The 19,819-nt window shown below is 38.5% G+C and overlaps 2 protein-coding genes across 4 annotated transcripts in view; one reads left to right on the top strand and one right to left on the bottom strand.

The window, feature by feature from the left end:
- ABHD5 (abhydrolase domain containing 5, lysophosphatidic acid acyltransferase) overlaps positions 1–4,689 on the bottom strand; it is a 110,898-nt gene extending 106,209 nt beyond the window's left edge. Inside the window, exon 1 of the mRNA XM_081970855.1 lies at positions 4,550–4,689. Coding sequence (XP_081826981.1) covers positions 4,550–4,557 — 8 coding nt within the window. The 5' untranslated portion in view covers positions 4,558–4,689. The remainder of the gene's footprint in view (positions 1–4,549) is intronic.
- A 111-nt stretch (positions 4,690–4,800) lies between these two features.
- Positions 4,801–19,819, top strand: part of ANO10 (anoctamin 10) — a 126,906-nt gene continuing 111,887 nt past the window's right edge. For 2 of the 3 annotated variants that reach the window (XM_081970106.1, XM_081970108.1), the window contains exons 1-4: positions 4,801–4,934; positions 11,593–11,747; positions 16,400–16,594; positions 17,029–17,163. In XM_081970106.1, the coding sequence (XP_081826232.1) occupies positions 11,609–11,747; positions 16,400–16,594; positions 17,029–17,163 (469 nt within the window). In that variant the 5' untranslated portion in view covers positions 4,801–4,934; positions 11,593–11,608. The remainder of the gene's footprint in view (positions 4,935–11,592; positions 11,748–16,399; positions 16,595–17,028; positions 17,164–19,819) is intronic. The other variant, XM_081970107.1, reaches the window with a different exon arrangement.

Raw genomic sequence — 19,819 nt, 5'->3', positions numbered from 1 at the left:
CAGTTTATTGGCATAATTTGATCAAAATTTACAGATTATGTTGCTTGCTACATTCCTGTAGGCATTCCATTGATTCTTATTGGCTTCCAACATGGTAATGTTTGGTGTGCTGATTAACTTCATTTTCTAGCACTAGAGATTTTTGTAATAGGAAATATTGCCTAAAGAATATTTCATCTGTACTGTACAGATTTCCACTTCACCCCTTTCAGTACACAGTTTTCACCCCTTGTTTGATTTTCTTTGATCAGTTATCTATCCATTGGTGTTCTGTGGCCTACCAATTTAAGCTAGAACATTCTTTTGGGTTTGGAGGTCCTTTGGAAGACTGTCCTTGAGTTTTTTGTGTCTATTTCCTTCTTTGATTTCTTTTGCAGAAGACGTAATACTGATTTTTGTCTCTTGGGGAAAAAATGGATTTTTTTTTCTTTTGTTAATTTGCTTCCAGAGATCCTTGATTTTCTTAGCTTTGGCTTCTCTTCCTGGGAATTTCTACAATTAATTCTGTTTCTTGGTTTTTCAAAAATCTTTTTTTACATGAATCCTTAGCAACTTCTTTGATTTTATTCCACCATTTCTCTGGTCTCTATCTGGTTCTCTATTTCAAATTCTTCCTGTTTTCCTTGGGAGTGATAAGTATATATTCAAAATCCTATTGCAAAAAATTGTTAACTGTTTTCTTTCACCTTAGCCTGGCTTGGAATTTGCAGATAAACAATTTGTGATTTTTGAGGTCCTTGATGCTCAGAGCAGGTTGTTTTCTTGCAGACTTTTTATTACCAAACTAGATAACATCATCAGTGCTAGAAGGGAATGTGGTTTGCTTTTTTAAATACACTAGTAGCTGTCAGTATTGGTGGGAGTGTTCTTTGTGGTTTCTTGATCAAGCTGTTGTTTACTCTTAGCCTGTTTGTCTGAGTTGGTAGTTCCTTGATTGGGGTATTATTTACTTCTTGTTTGTCTAGTATTAATCTTGGTGTTAATCTGTTTATCTGGGGGTTAATTGCTGGTGAGAAGGTATTTTGGTGTTTTGGTTTCCTTTTTTGTTTTTGAGTGTTTCTTTTGAATGATATATGTTGTTTATCTCTATGTGCCTGTTGATGACTACCTGCATAGAATCCAAATATTGTTATTTCTTGTCCTTCTTGATTATGAAAATAATTTGATTCCTTCTTAGCTTTTTGTGTATGATATTCTGCCTGGAAATATCCAATTTTAATCCATTTCAATTTGTTAATACCTAACAATATATAGTCTAATTTCCCACCATGTTGAGCTTTCTTATGTTCTTGCTTTTCACTTTTCATGTTTCAATTATGATACTGTTTGCAACTCCGGATGTTCGTTTCCTGCATGGCAATATCAGCAATTATACACCTGAAATTGAACTATGTCAAAAACACCATTAGTGCTCTAAAAGATCCTTAGGTCTTCCTCAGCAACATGTAGTGACCAACTGAAAGGCCCATTGACAGTATATTGCCATCCATGTAGTTTTCTTGGTGAAATACAGGAGTATTGTACATTGTCTCTCCTGCATAGTAAAAAGGACCATCCACCTCCAGAATATCCTTGTATTGCTGTTGCTTTATATGTTTAGCTTGCTTAGTTGTTTTAGCTGGTGCCTGGGATCCAGGGGTGGGTTTCTGCCGGTTCTAACCTCTTCTGTAGAAGAGATTCCACAAATCTACCGAACCGGTTAGAAGAGGTTCCTCATGGAGCGCCTGCCCCACCTCCTAGCTCGCTTTCCCCGCCCGTTCTGTCGCCACTCGCGGGTGGTAGCTTGTGCAGTGCAGCCGGCCTCCTAGGACCTCCCTGAACTTGCCTAGGAGGCGTGGCTGCCAGCAAACCATGGGGCCGTTCCAGGGCGCCCCCCCCGGTTCCCCACCTCCCTTCCCAGCAAAGTTTTCCAAGATGTGGTTTCAAAAGCAGCCTCTCATCCCTTGTGCCCGGCTCCCACTGATCTCTGGAAAGGAGAAGAGCCTCTGGGGAGTGAGGAGGAGGAGAAAGGAGGAGGCACGCACATGAGGCTATGCCAGCTGGGCAACTGGCACTAAGAAAGCGCCTCACAGCTTTTGAAGGGAGGAGGGGTGAAGGAAAGGGAGAATGCAGAGTCACATTTCAGGGATGCCAAAGTGGCAGGAAACCAGCACCACCGCCAGAGTCTAAAGCTTTTGGTGGCTCCAGACAGATGAGGTGGGGAGCGGAGACCCAGGCAGTTTCCTTCGCTCCCCTTGCAAGGGAGTAGTAGGTGTCGTTTTTGCATTCATGCCTTCATTGGACTTCACCCTCTTCTCCGCACGCTCCTCGCGATTTCAATTGATGTTCAGACGCTGCGGGGGCTGTTGGGCTGGAAGTCCAGGCTCCATTAGCCCCAAAAGCCACTTCTGGACGTCTACTGCCACCGCGAAGAGTGTGCGGAGAAGAGCGCGAAGTCCAGCGGAGGCAGGAAGGTTCTTGGTGCTCCCCAGTCGCTTTTGCGGCTTCCCAAAATGCCGAGAACCTCCCTGCCTCCGCTGAACTTCACACTCTTCTCCATGCCTCCCAGCGAGCAAGCGAGCGAGCATCAGGCTGCCTGATCGTCCATCGCTCGCTTGCTCTTTTGCCCGCCCGGACCGCTTCGGCACCGCTCTGGCTACCTCCGTCCGTCAGCGCCCAGCAGCTGCAGCGACATCATCAAGATGAAGAGTGAGAGGGAAGAGCCTGGCCGGGAGAGGACCCCGCCGCTGTTTAGGCAGGGCTCTGAGGCCCCTTTGTTTCCAAGCCACTTTATCTTGATGTCGCCGTAGCTGCCAGGCGAGGACGGACGTAGGTAGCCAGAGTGGCGCCGAGGCAATCCGGGTGGGCGAAACAGCGAGCGAGCGATGGAGGATCAGGCAGCCTTTGAATTGTTGTTCTCTCTCTAAATATTCAATTTAACTGTACCTTTCACTGCCACTTTTGACTTAGAAGAATCACTTCCAGCTGCGTTTGAGGCTTTGCACACATATTCCGCAGAATCAGATTTAGTAACTGCTTGGATCTCTAAGAGAGCTGTTCCATTTGCCAACCTGAAGCTGCATTTATCAGAGGATCTAAGGCAGTGTTTCTCAACCTTGGCAACCTGAAGATATCCGGACTTCAACTCCCAGAATTCCCCATCCAGCATTTGCTAGCTGGGGAATTCTGGGAGTTGGAAGTCCAGACATCTTCAAGTTGCCAAGGTTGAGAAACACTGATCTAAGCTCTCTCCCAGATTTCAGCAACTGGCTCTTAGTGGGCTGTGATCCAACTACATGGTAAGCAAGTTGCAGGATCTTGCCTTCATCTATTGTCACTGGTTTAAGAGGTCGATCAAATACCAGAGGCTTTTTAGGTTCTGAAATGTGATAACATTAAGAAAGCAAGAGGAGGAAACTAGTTATATTATCATTCATCTTAATTTTTTTTAAGTACATATCAAGGTAAGAACACTATGATGCAATGAATTAATTCCATTTTCTCAGTACAATTTTTTTATAGGAAAAATAATTTTCTGTTTGGTATCATATGGAATTCCGATATTTAGTGAGCATGTTTTAAGATGATATACAAAATGTTTTGATATGCAATATCCACTACCTATCTTTTATGCTAAATGTAACATGAATATTGTCAAGATGAAGGTCATTTTAAATGTGGAAAAAAATCGTAGATGGAAGTTATGAAGATATTGAATAGTGGTAGATTTGCAACTCTATGATTGCAACTCTCTGCTTGTGCTGGTTATGTATTTATGCACAATGTATAGATATACTCTCAATGTCTGCCTCAATAATTATCCAATAGAAGATAACTGGATGAAGATGTGCTATAATTTAAATAAATAAATTCTGTTTTGGTGTTTATGTAAGCAATATAACACCTCAAAAAAACACCAGTTAAGTATACACATGCCCAGAGTCGACCGGAAGTTCTTCAGCTGGACAGACATGGAGTGTGTGAGCTCTTAAGAGCCTCACATGAACTCTGTCTGACAAACCAATGCTGAGATCCATTTTGGATGGGAACCTCCCTGGGGGGGGGGGAGGTGAAGAAGGGGCAGCGATAAAATGATAAAATTAAATATGTATATTGAAAAGGAATTATAAATACCATCAACATAAAATGGAGCTTGCTCATAGGCTGAAATACACCAAGTAAATGAGAGGAAGAGTGCGGAGTAGAGAAGAGAGGTAAGGAAAGAAGAGAGGGATAGGAGAGGGGATAAGGGGGGAAGAGTAGGAGAGAAAGGAGGAGTGGAAAGGGGAGAGAGGAGAAGGCGAGAGGAAGGGGAAGTAGAGAAGGCAACAAAGGGAACAAAGGAGGTAGGGAGGAGGAGGAGAGAGGGAGAAGAAAGTGATGGGCAGGATATAAATATGGTGTATGGAGAGCAGAAGAGCCAATAATTGTTTTTGGGAGTTGATGGTAAGACGAACTGATGTAAACATTTAACAATATAATATGATGTTGGTTATGTAATAGTATACATGTAGTTATTTGTTATGAAAATGAAAAAAATAAAAAACTTTATAAATAAAAAAGTACATACGTGCCCATTATGGTTTTAGGTGCCCAGGAAAAGGAAGAATGAGTCAGTCATTGGGCAAGAAAATAGAAAATACAGCTAAATCTTAGATCTAAATACACACGCGAACAACTCACGCATTTCTATATTCAAAACCTTTTCTCTACTCGCAACATAGGGAGAGGGAGGTGCGCGCGCATCTGCGTACACGCGCACGACAGGGCATTTGCAGAGAACCAATAAAACCTTTCTTTCTCACCATAGAGGCGGGGCGAGTGGAAGTCCCGCCCCTCCAAGCAAGCGCAGATCGTCTGGAGTGATTCCTCCCGTTAGTGGCTGTCATGGTCTGTTGTGGAGCCGCGGCGTAGCCTTCCCTCCCCCTGGTGGCCGTTGAGAAGACAGGCTGAGGGTGAGTGAGTGGACGAGGGCGTATGTAGGGAAAGAAGCTCTCTCTTCCTCTCGATGAAAGGCCGGAGGCTTCTTCCTTGTTCCCTAAAAGAGGGAAGGATGAGTAGGGGGGATCGGTCGGGAAAAAGTTTCAGGAAGGAAACCAAAGGAGGGGGTGCTTGGGATACCGCTGCTATCATATCATTCGCCTCATCCGAGATTACTTCTATGATCTCATACAGTTTGCACTTAGATTTTTCCGAAACTTAGTATCCTCATCCTTGTTGTTTGGACCTTGCCCTTTCTTTCCCTTGCCGGGTGTTTTTCCTTTGGCACTCCCTGCTCGGGAAAAGAGGCGCAGCCGGGTGGCAGCGGATAAATTTGCAGAAGGCGAACTCTCTTTTCTGCACCCTTCTAAGAAAAGGAGCGCCACATTTCTTCAATTACTTTCCCTTCCAGAGCTCTAGTTCTGCCTTTAAGAGAAGATGAGAGGAGGAGTCTGGGGGGAAGGGTAGGGATCGAGTGCAGGTCTCGGTATGTCTAGGACTCTAGGCTAACTTCTTGCACGTGGTATGGGTATAGAATGACAGCCTTAAATAGGAATCTTTGCTAGGATTATATCTTAAAAGAATTCCCAATAGAAGCTAACACCACAAAATAAAACCATGGAGGAAGAGGGCAAAATAGACTTAAAGAACAAGTTAAACGTTGATAACGTGACAAATTCCTGACTGAACGATACACTGGGGTATGCAAGGCATCCTTGGGGCAGTGCTGGGAGGAAGGGGGAAGTGGAAACGTTTGCCTAATAACATCGTTGTAGTGATGCAACTTGTGCATTTGCACCAAACATGTCGCCAGAATGTAATTATTGCGTTTTCATGGTGATGACGTCACCCTGCATGGGTTGTCTTTTGACGTCTTTGAAGTTTGCTACTGTTATCACTTTTCTATGGCATTGCATGTTATTTTGTACATTTATCTTCAATATTAAAATAATTGCTAAAATTTTAAAAGTTTTCAAATTCAGGGAATTTTCAGAGTTCAAAGAGTTTTCATGCAACTACCATATAAAGTTGCAATTTTGAATTTGTTGAAATGTTGCATACATGTTTTACATAACATTTGAAGTGAGTATATAATTATTTTACTGTTACAAACACATGAGCTTTTAGTCTGCTGGAAAATTGTTGGGAAATTATGATCAACTCAAGTTTCTTGCTTCATCATACTATGTACTCTGAAAGTAAAATGTAATGTTTCTTTTTCTTCCTTTGGAGTGTCTGCTTTCAGAGTGAAAATTTAGGTACTCCTTGAGACAGCACAGAATAATTCTAAAAATATTTTATAAATTTTATTATGGATTGCATAAATGAAATACATTTCTCCTTTCATCCATTTTTAAAAGATATAATTAGAAGACAACTAAAAATTAAATTGAAAACAGAGAATTTTAGTCAATCAATCTTTATATTCATCTTTGACCAACATAAGAATTGCAAAATAATTTATGAAATATTTCAAATAGATACAACTATTCAAAAATAACTATGATATTATGTATTACTATAAAATATCAACAACACTAAATAAAGGGTATGGATGTAATATGTAGTCCAAAATATAACACAATAAACATCACAATTAACCTAAACAGTAGCTAAATTAAATTAATAATTATATATAATTTAAAAATAATATTTAACTTTTCCAAACTATGAAACAAATTTATTTCTTTATTTGAAGAATCATTGAATTAAAAAACAAAAGGCTAAAAATACAAAAATAAAGATTTATGTTGTAATTAATACTAACTCTGTATTAGATCTTGACAAATGTTATATGCTACCCCGATAACCTGTTTGCTTTATAAATTACAAGTGAACAATTATCTTGAAGTGATAAATATACCCAAATTACATAAGATATACGTTCTTTAATAGAGAAATAAGAGATATATACTCTATAAAACAAAAATAATGAAGAAGAGCAAAAGCAGCTGTTTTAAAAGGCACAGGCATTTCATATAGGGTCTTTTCTTTTATCTTCTTTCTAATCTCTCTGGTTTCACCCCTTTTTAGTTAGAATAACATCTAGTAAGTACCTTTGAAGTTTGCATCTAATTTCAAAATAATAATGGTATGTGTGGCGTATAAAGACAATTTTGAAGACGTTTAGTTTTCTCCATAATATTATTTGAGAAATAAAATGAAAATGATAAGACCTCCCCAGATAATAAACCCAATAAGACTTTTGAGCGCATGGGCTAAAAAAAGCCTTCCCCTGAAAATAAGTCCTCCCCGAAAATATTGCAACACAGCAGCAGCCATGAGGTGACCATGCTCGCCGCCTCCTGCACCTCAAAAATAATAAGACCTCCTGAAAAGAAGGCCAAGCGCTTATTTTTGGGGTTATTTTGGGGGTCAAAAGAAAATAATATTTTTGGGGAAACATAGTGTGTGTGTGTGTGTGTATGTGTATGTATATATATATTCATGGGTGTAGGTGTGCTGGTCTTGTTATATTTGGGTCTTTTCCCATGTAAGATTGAGATTGTGTTGGCAAAGTTTTGGCAAAGTCTCACTCACAATCTTCAGGTTGGGTTTTGGGCTTAAAGCATGGTCAGAGCTGCCATCTTTCTATAAATCTTGGTGGGGGTGTGTGGAGTGCTGGCTTTGATTCAGTAAGTGGAATGATTGGTTGTGTGGTTGTATCATGATTGCTAGATTGGTGCTGATTGGTGCTGGCTGTGTGTCCATTGTTGTTTCATGTTGTAATGGCCTGGGTGGTGGGTAGGGCTCGTTTGTTGACTAGGGCTGGTTTCCAGATGTCTGGTAGGTGGGAAGTATCATCACGTTTATTCATGTTGTGAGGGTGTTTCTCTATTTCGATAGCTTCCATAATTATTCTCTTGTTGAAGTGTTCAGTTTTGGAGATTAACCTGGTGCCTTCAAAATTAATTTCATGTCCTGTAGCTTTAAGGTGCTGGAAAAGGGAGGAAGTCTACAAAAAACCCAATGGCTCCCTAGGACACACCATCTACCAGAAAAAAACACACACCAACCACTACTTGAACACACAATCTCATCATCACCCTGCACAGATCAACTCTGTAGCCAAGACCCTCATCTCCAGAACAAAACGCCTAGTCGACAAAGACCATCTGAAAACTGAATTACACACTCTCACAAACGTATTAATCTCCAACGGATACCAAAGAAAAACAATTACTAACCTAATCCAAAGGGAGACTCCCCCCAAAAACTGGGACATAGAACAGGACAACATCATCACCCTCCTCCCTTACATCAAAGGCACCACAGATAGAATCAGCAAAATTCTCCACAAACACAATATCAAGACAGCCTTCAACACTGACCAAAAAATAGCCAACATCTTAAGAAACCCGAAAGGCAAAATCCAGCTAGAAAACCAAGGGGTCTATGAAATACCATGCAAAATCTGCCCTGCAACATACATAGGACAAACGAACAGGAGAATAAATGCATGCATCACAGAACGCAAGAACGCAGTAAGAAAAAAAAGAAAAAACTTCCTCCCTTTTCCAGCACCTTAAAGCTACAGGACATGAAATTAATTTTGAAGGAACCAGGTTAATCTCCAAAACTGAACACTTCAACAAGAGAATAATTATGGAAGCTATCGAAATAGAGAAACACCCTCACAACATGAATAAACGTGACGATACTTCCTGCCTACTAGACATCTGGAAACCAGCCCTAGTCAACAAACGAGCCCCACCCACCACCCAGGCCGTTACAACACAAAACAACAATGGACACACAGCCAGCACCAATCAGCAGCAATCTACCAATCATGATACAACTACACGACCAATCATTCCATTTACTGAAACAAAGCCAGCACTCCACACATCCCCACCAAGGTTTATAGAAAGACAGCAGCTCCGGCCACACTTTAAGCCCAAAACCCAGCCTGAAGATGGCAAGTGAGACTTCGCCGAAACGTTGCCAAGACAATCTCAATCTTACATGGGAAAACACCCAAATACAACAAGACCAGCATATATATATATATATATGAAACTGGAAAAATTAGAATATCGTGTAAAAGTTCATTTATTTCAGTAATGCAACTTAAAAGGTGGAACTAATATATGAGATAAGACTCATTACATGCAAAGCAAGATAGTTCAATGCCACGCCTCATTGAGGCAGTAATTGCTGCAAAAGGGGCCCAAACCAAGTACTGAGTACATATGCATGCTTATACTTTTCAGAGGTCCGATATTGTTCTATGTGCAATCCTTGTTTTATTGATTGAATGTAATATTTTAATTTTCCGAGATGGTGGATTTGGGGTTTTCATGAACTGTAAGCCATAATCATCACAATTATGACAAATCACGACTTGAACTATCTTGCTTTGCATGTAATGAGTCTTATCTCATACATTAGTTTCACCTTTTAAGTTGCATTACTGAAATAAATGAACTTTTGCACAATATTCAAATTTTTTGAGTTTCACCTATATACATATGTATGTATGTATGTACATACGTACGTACGTATGTACACACACACACCTTTTTAGAACTCTGCCCTGCTCAAAATGAAAATCTGATTCTTTAACTCTTGCCCATTGCCTTGAGAAAAGCATAGAAGCTGGAAGGCCAAAATAATCAAATAGTTTGGGGGGTGGGGGGTGGAAAGTAAAACTATTACTAAGTTGCAATGGGAGAGCTATTGTTCAGGGTAGAGGAGAAAGAGCAAGAAGTGCCAAGAAAAAGAGGAAAGGCTGTGAGAATAACCAGAGATTGATAGCACATTCAAGATATGTGACAATGATGACAAAGTAAAGCAATGAGTAGAGATGATAGCTGTAGGCCAAAGCTTTATGAGAGTCACAGCAGAGACAATCCCTTGCTAACACCAGCTGGTCTCTGTTAGGCTGAGTTCCCTCAGATTGTTGACACATGAGAAATGTTGTGAGAGACCAAATATAGACACTATTCACTAGCAGAGGCAGATGCTGGCAATTAAGACGTACAAGTGCAGGACATGACCAGTCTGGAAAACAGTGAACAAAGAACAGCTCAGCAAGCAGTGGAACAGCTAAAAAAGGCACTTGAATTATCTCAGCAGTGCTGCTGTTTGAAGAGGCCAGGATAGTCCAAAAACATTCCCCTACAGTAGACTCAGTGGGGTGAGGCAGGATCTGACTGAACAGCACTAGAGTATAGAATCCAAGATAAAAGAGTATCAGAAAGCTCATAACAAAGGATGAGGAGAGACTCTAGGAATTGACAGTGGTCAGAAGTAGCAAAGGTCCATAAGAGTTCCAGAGCAAGAGACCCAGTCTAGGAACTATCAGTGAGTAGAAAGAGCTGCAGAGCATAGTACTGCAGCCTGGTAATGAGCCATGAGGTCTACCTTTTAGAAACTGAGTGAATTAAGAACAAAATCAGCTGAGATGGCCAAATTTACTATAGTACAAAAAAACACCTCAAATTAAGAAAGAAAATTACCGTAAATCAAAGAAAAGGTAGAAAGTAAGGGGGAATGCTATAACTTAAGCAACAAAAGAAGTAAGATAAGCATAGTAATACATAACTAAATTAACTAAGGTAGAAATGCTAAGGCAAGAGAGCTACATTGCTGTAAAGCAATGTAGAGATAATCTTGGAAAAGGAATAGTTGAATGGTTAAAGAGAAACAACAGCTCGATCCAGAGAAAATGGGGAGCATGAGAAAGAATCTCAAAACAATTATATCTTGTTTTGGAGTGGGGAAATATGACATAGGGCAGAGCAAAACTCTTGACAGGTTTTCCAGTAAAACTGTATTTTAGAAATTCTTGTGTTTTGTCTCCTGACATGGCCTGTCTTAAAATGCTGATCTTAATCTGAATGAAATTTATTAACATTCTCTTAGGTTTGTGGGAAAATAGATGTTAGCCAGTCTCTAAATGCTGATAATAGAAAATACAACATATTGAAATAGTATCTGGCTGAAAATTGAATAGAAAAACATAAAATATATCTTTCTATATCATAGTTCTATCTTTATAGGATTAGAATAATTTGATAACTAAACTAAAAATCTTGCAGTCCCATTATTATTATCTGAACAAGGTCATATTGCAGTTATAAGTACCTCATTAATGATAAATATGTATTGGTTTTATTTGTGTGGCTAGAGCATTATGTAATGTAATGTGTCTTTAAACTCAATTAGGTTAGTTCAGGTTAAATAGTTTAAAATTATACAAAAGCATGAGATTTTTTTTAAAAAATAAATAACAACTAGAAATTAAAACATCAGGATAAACTTCTGTTTTAACATATCTACCATATTTGATACAAGGATTTACATATATTACATTTCTTCAGTTAGATGCCTTGCAAATATTTTTTGATTTCAGTGTAATCTGCAGATAATTTGTGTAAAAATCTCAAAACTTTAGAATCTAGAGTTTAGAGAATATCAAAATGAAGAAGGAAATTGGGTTCTTTGAAAAATGTCAACATAAACAACAGAACTTGTTTGAAAATATGTAGATAAACTGGAAATGTCTTTTTCAGTTTGATAGTAAAATTTAGCTGTTGCTGCAGGCAAAAGTAGTTTTGTCACAATGCTGCCTTGAATATTACCATTTTTCACAACCACAAACCTTTTTATTTCTACTTATTTGATAAGTTGGTTGTCCAAAAAGATGAAGATAAGCTGGTCTGCATATGATACATTTGAGGCTAATTTCAAGCCTTTGGTGGTGGTTGAGCTTGCCCAAAATACCAAAAATGAAACCAAAGAGTGGCTGATGCAGAAGATTGTAGGGAAGAAGAAGAATGGAGGTGAGTACACAATAGTAAATAATGTGTATGTGTAGGCAAAGAGATTTTTCAGGCTGCTACTAAACATTTTTCTTTTGCAAAGACACTTTGTATTCTATTTTGGAAATGTGAATGAGAGAGGCATAAAATAGTTTTGGACCTAACAAGAGAACCAGTTTAAATGTTGTATTTAGCTACAAATATAGGATATGTACTAAGATATGTGTTTAAGTTATTCAGTTTGTCTATTTTTCCACATTAAAATAATTTATGCAGGCAAGGAATATGTTTCAACTCCTGAGAAAATTAACTTCATATTTAGGAATTTGCTTACAGTAGAAGCTCTCAGATTACACAAGAAGCAATGGATGGAAACTAGTCAAGAAGAGAAGCAACCTAGAACTGAGGAGAAATTTTCTGACAGTTAGAACACTTACACTCAGTGGAACAACTTGCTTCCAGGGTTGTGAATGCACCAACACTAAAAGTTTTAAGAAGAGATTGGACAACCATTTGTCTGAAATAATATAGTTTTCCTTCCTGAGCAGGAAAGAAGACCTCCAAGGTCCATTCCAACTCTATTATTCTGTATTTAGATATGGCTTGATAAATTGCTTTATTGCAGATGACATGCAAACACACACACACACACACACACACACACACACACACAGGGGGAGGTGATTACAACAGACTCCAGAAATCAAATACTGTGTGTATCTGTATGTACCTGCTTCAGGGATTAAGTTTTAAACTTAAAAAAATAGAAAGGAATTCCACCTTCTAGAATTAACAGAAATGTTTTTTTTCCTGGACTGGAGTTTGGAGATATTTATTAAATAATGCTTCCATTTAGCCTGAGGTTTCCAGCTCTAGACTTAGGTAAATTACATTTTAGAAAATCTTTTAAAAGCAATGCCTAATTTTGAATAGTTGCTGAATAAAGAGTCATAAGTCAAGGAGTACTTTCATAGAAACTGTGTTGGGGATTCTTAAAGGAGAAATGTTATGCAAATGTGAAAATAGGGAAGAAATGACTATATTACCCACTTGCCTAGAGCTCACATTTTCCTGTTTTTTTTTACTCACAGTTGCAGCACCCACATAAGTAAAGGAGTTTTGTGCTTTATAACAAAGCACTTTTTTGTTGTGAACAATAGAGGATATTGTTACACTTGTAATTTAAATTTGTATTTAAATTTGTATTCCTAGATAACCATTACCGTATTTTTCAGAGTATAAGATGCACCTTTTTCCCTAAAAAAAGAGGCTGAAAATCTGGGTGCATCTTATACACTGAATACAGCATTTTTTGCCTCCTGAAAGCCCGCCCCCTTCACCAAAATGGCCGTGCATAGCCTTTAGGAAGCTTTTAGAGAGCTCCTGGGGGCTGGGGAGGGCAGAAAAGAGCAAAACATGGACCATTTTTGCTCACTTTCCCCCCCCACCAGCCCCAAGGAGCACTCTATAAGCTTCCTAAAGGCTATCCATGCCCTTTTGTTTATGAAAAATGGGCCTGTTTTTCACAAAAACGGGCCATTGTTTGCTCATTTCACCCCCTCCCAAGAGCACTCTGCAAGCCCCCAAAAGGCTATTCATGCCTTTTGTCGGGGGAATGGGCCAGTTTTCACAAAAAAACGGGGGAGGTTTTGGGGAAGTTTGCAGAGTGCAAAAACTTTTTTTTTAATTTGCCTCTTCAAAACCTTGGTGCGTCTTATACTCTGGTGCGTCTTATACTCAAAAAATACGGTAGTTAAAATTTTAGTCCCAATTATTTGAATGGAAAAAAATTGAGCATATGTGGAAATTCCTCCATGGAAATTACTAGCTGTTTATTTTTTTATTAATATAACTTGATTATATTGTAATGTAGCATTTATTGATATTTTTGGGGAATGAATTATATTTTCTTTTCTTTTTAATCCAAAACTTTGAGAAAAGAATTATATGAATAGAAAATCATTTTGTTATGTGCCATTAAGTCAGGGTTGACTCTTAGTAACCAGATAGTTACCATATTTTTCCGAGTATAAGACGCACATTTTTTCCTCAAAAAAGAGGCTGAAAATCTGGATGCATCTTATACATCGAATACAGCATTTTTTGCCTCCCGAAGCCCCGCCCCCTTCACCACAATGGCTGTTCATACCTTTATGGAGGCTTTCAGAGAGCTCCTGGGGGCTAGCAAGGGCAGAAATGAGCAAAACACGGGCCATTTTTCCCCCCAACTCCCAGCAGCACTCTGTAAGCCTCCATAAGCTATGCATGCAATTTTTTGGACAAAAAAACGGGCCATTTTTGCTTGTTTTTTGCTCCCCCATCCCCAGGAGCACTCTGCAAGCCCTCCCCAAGGCTATTCATGCCTTTTAAGAAAAAAAACTGACCCGTTTTCATGAAAAACGGACCGTATTGAGAGGTTTGCAGATTGCAAAAACTTTTTTTTCCTTTTGGAAAGCTCTTTAACTGATTGATGAGAATTAGATTGATCAAGTGCTGTGCCAGGAGAAATAAAGTCTTAGGCGCTGCAGATTATCAGCAATTTCCTTTTCCAGCAAATGGATGAATACACCTGGAAACATCTACCTACCTACTCTCTCTCCCTCTTTCCCTACCTATCTACTGTATTTCTCTCCCTCTCTCTATTTCTCTCTCTACCCTTCTACCTACCAACCTACCTACTCTCTTTCTCTCTCTCTCTACCTATCTACTGTATTTCTCTCTCTCTATATTTCTTTCTGTTTCTCTCTCTCTCTATCCCTCTACCTACCTACCTATCTACTCTCTCCCTACCTACCTATTGTATTTCTCTCTCTTCCACTCCCTCTCTATCCCTCTATCTACTTACCTACTTTTTTTTTATTTGCCTCTTCAAAACCTTGGTGTGTCTTATATTCCAGTGCATCTTATACTCCAAAAAATACGGTAGGTTTTCTCCATGACAATCTATCCCTAACTTGATCTTTCAGGTCCTTCAGTGGTGCACTCAGTGCCACTGTAATAATCATGCTATTAAATATATTAAATATAACTCTCTTATTAAACTACATTGATATACAAAATTGAAATAGTAGATTTTTCAAAATTAATTATAAATATTTTGGTTTATTTACTTTAAAATGTTTTGAATGTATATTATAAATAGAGCTATGAACAATTTTGTGTACTCAGAACAGCTTTGTTTTGAGTGTAAAACATTTTCAAAATCTTTGAAGTTCACTATTTTATGGATTTCTGTGTTTGAAACAGTTTATATCAAAATATTTTGCATAAAAGGTGTTGATAGTAAAGACCCTGCTTTTTATTTATTTGTTGGTTTTATTCTGCTTTCGTGTGAGTATCAAAATAGACTAATTTACAATACAATAATACAATATAATAGCAGAGTTGGAAGGGACCTTAGAGGTCTTCTAGTCCAACCCCCTGCCTATACCATTTCAGACAAATGGCTAACCAACATCTTCTTAAAGACTTTCAGTGTTGGGGCATTCACAACTTCTGGAGCCAAGCTGTTCCACTGATCAATTGTTCTAACTGTCAGGAAATTTCTCCTCAGTTCTAAGTTGCTTCTCTCGTTGATTAGTTTCCACCCATTGCTTCTTGTTCTACCCTCAGGTGCCTTGGAGAATAGTTTGACTCCCTCTTCTTTGTGGCAACCCGTGAGATATTGGAACACTGCTATAATGTCTCCCCTAGTCCTTCTTTTCATTAAACTAGACATACCCAGTTCCTGCAACCATTCTTCATATGTTTTAGTCTCCAGTCCCCTAATCATCTTTGTTGCTCTTCTCTGCACTCTTTCTAGAGTCTCCACATCTTTTCTACATCGTGGCGACCAAAACTGAATGCAGTATTTCAAGTGTGGCCTTACCAAGGCATTATAAAGTGGTATTAATACTTCACGTGATCTTGATTCTATCCCTCTATTTATGTAGCCTAGAACTGTGTTGGCTTTTTTGGCAGCTGCTGCACACTTCTGGCTCATATTTAAATGGTTGTCCACTAGGACTCCAAGATCCCTCTCACAGTTACTACTATTGAGCAAGGTACCACAAGGTGAGCAAGGTTTCTTGCCTAAATGTAGAACCTTACTCTTTTCACCATTGAATTTCATTTTATTAGATAGTGCCCAATGTTCAAGTTTGTCAAGATCCTTCTGTATCTTAAGCCTGTCTTCTGGAGTGTTGGCTATTCCTGCCAGCTTGGTGTCATCTGCAAATTTGATGAGTTCCCCATTTATTCCCTCATCCAAATCATTGATGAAGATGTTGAAGAGAACTGGGCCTAAAACAGAGACTTAGGGTAAACCACTGCATACTTTCCTCCATGTAGATGCAATTCCATTGAGGACTACACGTTGAGTTTACATGTTTATTAATGCTTTATTTAATTGAAAATATTAGGAAATATTCTAATTTAATCAGTTTCCATTGATTTTTTTTCTTCCCCTCTGGTTCTACTCATTTCTAACCTTCCCTAATTCAGCACTGCCTTTAATCCAAGAATTTCATGACAGAAGTAACCCAATAAATGAAATCACTGTGTAATTGGTTTAATTTTATCCAAACAAATTTTGTGAATATACTGTCATTCCCATGTTTATGATTTAGCATAACCTGTCAACATAATACACACAGTACATAGTAATTTACTTCATTTGTTTTCCTTTTTTTAAGGAGCCCAACTTTTAGTTAGATCATTGTTGGAGGAAGGAAAAGAGATTGAAGGAAGCAAGAACATATATCTTGTTGGAGCATCTAATTTAAGGCTGCTTCTAGGAGCTGAAACTGTAGGGTTGGTTAAAGAATGTAATGATAACACGATGAGAGCGTTTACATATACATCTAGAAAAAACTTTAAAGATTTTGCAGGTAAAAAAAACAGTTAATTGTGAAATCAGTTTACGTTTCTTGCTATTTAGGATCACACTATTAACCATTTCAGGAGATATTGTTAAATAAATAAGCATAAAGACATATTTTGCTTAGAATTCCAGCATTTTATTAATTTCTGATCTTCTGAACTTAGAATGTAAAATTGAATATTTTGCTTAGGCTTAAGTTTCCTGTGATTATAAAAGTTATTCAGCATTTATATTAAATATTTTTTAAACATTGTAATCTGTACTTTTAATAAATATACAGTATCTTCCTTAATAATTAACAGCTTTAGGAAAGTGGAGACTCTTCTAATGTGATATTGGAAAGCTTATTTCTGAATATATCATATTACATAAAGGATTTTAGAATTTGAACTTGTCAAAATAAGAATCTAGTTTTCAATAATGCATTTCTTTTTTGTTTAGAGGATAATCATGATTTTCTTACAATGGCAGAATGTCAATACATTATCAAACATGAACTTGAAAATTTAAGAGCTAAAAATGAAAAAATGATCCCTGGCTATCCTCAGGCAAAGCTTTATCCAGGAAAATCAATTAGTGAGTAATTTGTTAATTTTGCATTGCATATGTAATTATATTTAAAAATTAGAATATAAAAATCTTTGGCTCTGTATAATGTTGCTATGGTAAATACTGCCTGCACAACTCCCATAGTTCAGTTATTTATTTATTGATCATCGCACAGTTAGCCAGATGTTCAGACTGGTGATGGCATTTTAATCTACCTATCAAGTCCTTACCAGCGACCCAGGATAGGTAGATGTGGATGTTTGATGGTGCTTGAGATATTGCAGGATAGAAGCAGCTCCGAGTTAAGCTGCCTTTTGCAATTGACTGATGGATAATTTGTCAATACCAATGGTGTTCCAGTGGTGCTCCAGTTGTTTTGGGATTGCACCCAAGGTCCTTATTACTATTGATACTACCTTTGCTTGCTTTTGTCACAGTAGTTTTCTATTTGTAGGTCTTTGTCATTTGTTTTCTTCTCCAGTTCTTTCTCTTCCATTTTGCTGTCTTCAGGCATCCACTATCCAGACTTTTTTGTCTTTCATATCAACAATTGTTAAGGTTGGGATGTTATGTGGCAGGTGCCTATCTGTTTGAATTCTGAAATCCCAAAGCAATTTAACTTCTTCATTTTCTATATCTTTCTCTATTTTATGGTCCCACCAATTATTGCTTGCAGGCAAATGATACTTCTTGCAGATCTTCCATTGCACTATTGTTGCTACTTTGTCCTGCTACTGCTTTTGTCAGTCTGTGTGATCTTGCAGCAGTTTATTAAGTGGTCCACTTTCAGCTTCTTTGCATAGGCAACACTTGCTATCGTCTCAATTCTGGCTTTGTATAAATTTGTCCTTAAGGATTGGCCTTGTGCAGCCAGAATTAGTCCCTCGGTCTCTTTCTTCAACTTTCTTGCTATTAGCCATTGCCAGATCTTGCTATTATCTGCTTTCCCTACTATTTTTTAATGTACTAGCCATGTAATGTTTTGTCTTCCCATGCCTCCATTCTGTTCTTCAGTTGATCTTTCTTGTAGTCCAGTTTGGTCTCTCCAATAGTTAATAAGCCTCCCTGGCATACTAACTTCAGTTCATTTTCTTCATTGTTCTTCAGATATTCTTCTTCTGATGTACTTGCAACATTCCATGCCCACCTATTTGCCTTGGCAGGTAGTCGTCACTGTTGCTGTGAGGATGAAGGGCCTGATTCTTTGTCATTATTTTTAGTTCTGTTGAGTCCGGTCCACTATTCCTGCTGAGTATCTGATACCTGGAATTTCCCTTGTGTTGATAGCTTTGGTGGTGTTTTCTCCATTGAGTTTGGACTTTAAGATCTTCACTCTCTTGATATAATTACCTCTAATATTTTTCTTGACTTCAATGTGCTTGATGTTGCCAGCTTGAAGGATAGCCAGGTATTTGTAGTAATAATCATCCAAACTCTTAAAGTTATTTTCGTGGGACATTTGATTCCTTCAGTTTTCACTATTTTTCCTTGTCTGATGGTAAGTGTGGCACATTTGTCCAAGCCAAACTCTATTGCAGTATCTTGGTTATATATATATGGACAGTGTTGAGCAGTGATTCTATTTCAGATGTGTTTTTCCATATAACTTCAGATCATCCATGTAAAGAAGGTGGGATACTCTGGCAGTTGTTTTTGATGTTTGATAGCTGAAGCCTGAGTTATTCAGTATTGTTGACAGAGGAAACAGTGCAATGACAGTGACAGTGAATCTCCTTGAAATATTCCTCTCTTGATATTAACCTCTCCCACTCTGTCACCATTGACCTGCAACTGTGTGTTATGCCATCAATCTTTGCACTTCTGATGTTTCTACTGACTCCTGTTATTTCTAGACACTTGACTATCCAGTCATGTGGCAGATAGTCAAATGCCTTTTTGTAGTCAATCCAGGTTGGTCTTCCTTCTCTTGCAGTTTTCGAAAATCATGTTATTAATTAGGAGTTGATTGTTTCTTCCACTGCTATTGGGGCGGTTTCCTTTCTGCTCAGGTAGAAAGTGATTGTTTTTAACTAGATGCTGTTGGACAGCACCAGTTACCAGTTAACAATTTAAAAATTGTTGATAAAGAGGTAATTGGCCTGTAGTTGCCTGGTGCTGCCCCCTTTGCTGGATCTTTCATTATCAGATAGGTTTCCCCAGATCTTAGCCACTCTTCAATTTCATCTCTTTGCACTAAGTTGTTAAATCAGGGGTCATTAACCTTTTGGACTTCAGGGATAACTAAATTCATAATTGTAAATCCCACGGACCACTAATATGAATCCAGCGCGCTGCTCGCTGAAGTGCCTGGACTCCCAGTAATGGGATGGGGTTCTTCAGGCACTTAGCTTGGCCGCCTGCTTCTGCAACCTTACACACACAATTTGAACCCATTTCCCATAGAAAACAAAATACTGGGATCTCTCATCTCCCCCCCTCTCTCTTTCTCTTTTTTTCTTTCTCTCTCATCTCCCTCTTTCTGTTTGTCTCTTGCTCTTTCTCTCTGTGTAACTCTCTTTCATCTCTCTCCCCCTCTCTCTTTGTCTGTCTGTCTCTCTCTCTCATCTGTCTCTCTCATCTCTTTCTTTCTCTCATCTCTCCCTCTCTCTTTCTGCCTGTCTCTTTCTCTCTCTCTCTCATCTCTCTCCCCTCTCTCATCTTTTTCTCTCATGTATCTCTTTCT

This window comes from Natrix helvetica (assembly GCF_964273705.1).
Source record: "Natrix helvetica genome assembly, chromosome: Z".
NCBI classification, from domain to species: Eukaryota; Metazoa; Chordata; class Lepidosauria; order Squamata; family Natricidae; genus Natrix; species Natrix helvetica.
Note: the sequence above shows the minus strand (reverse complement) of the source record. Positions and strands in the feature narration are given on the sequence as shown.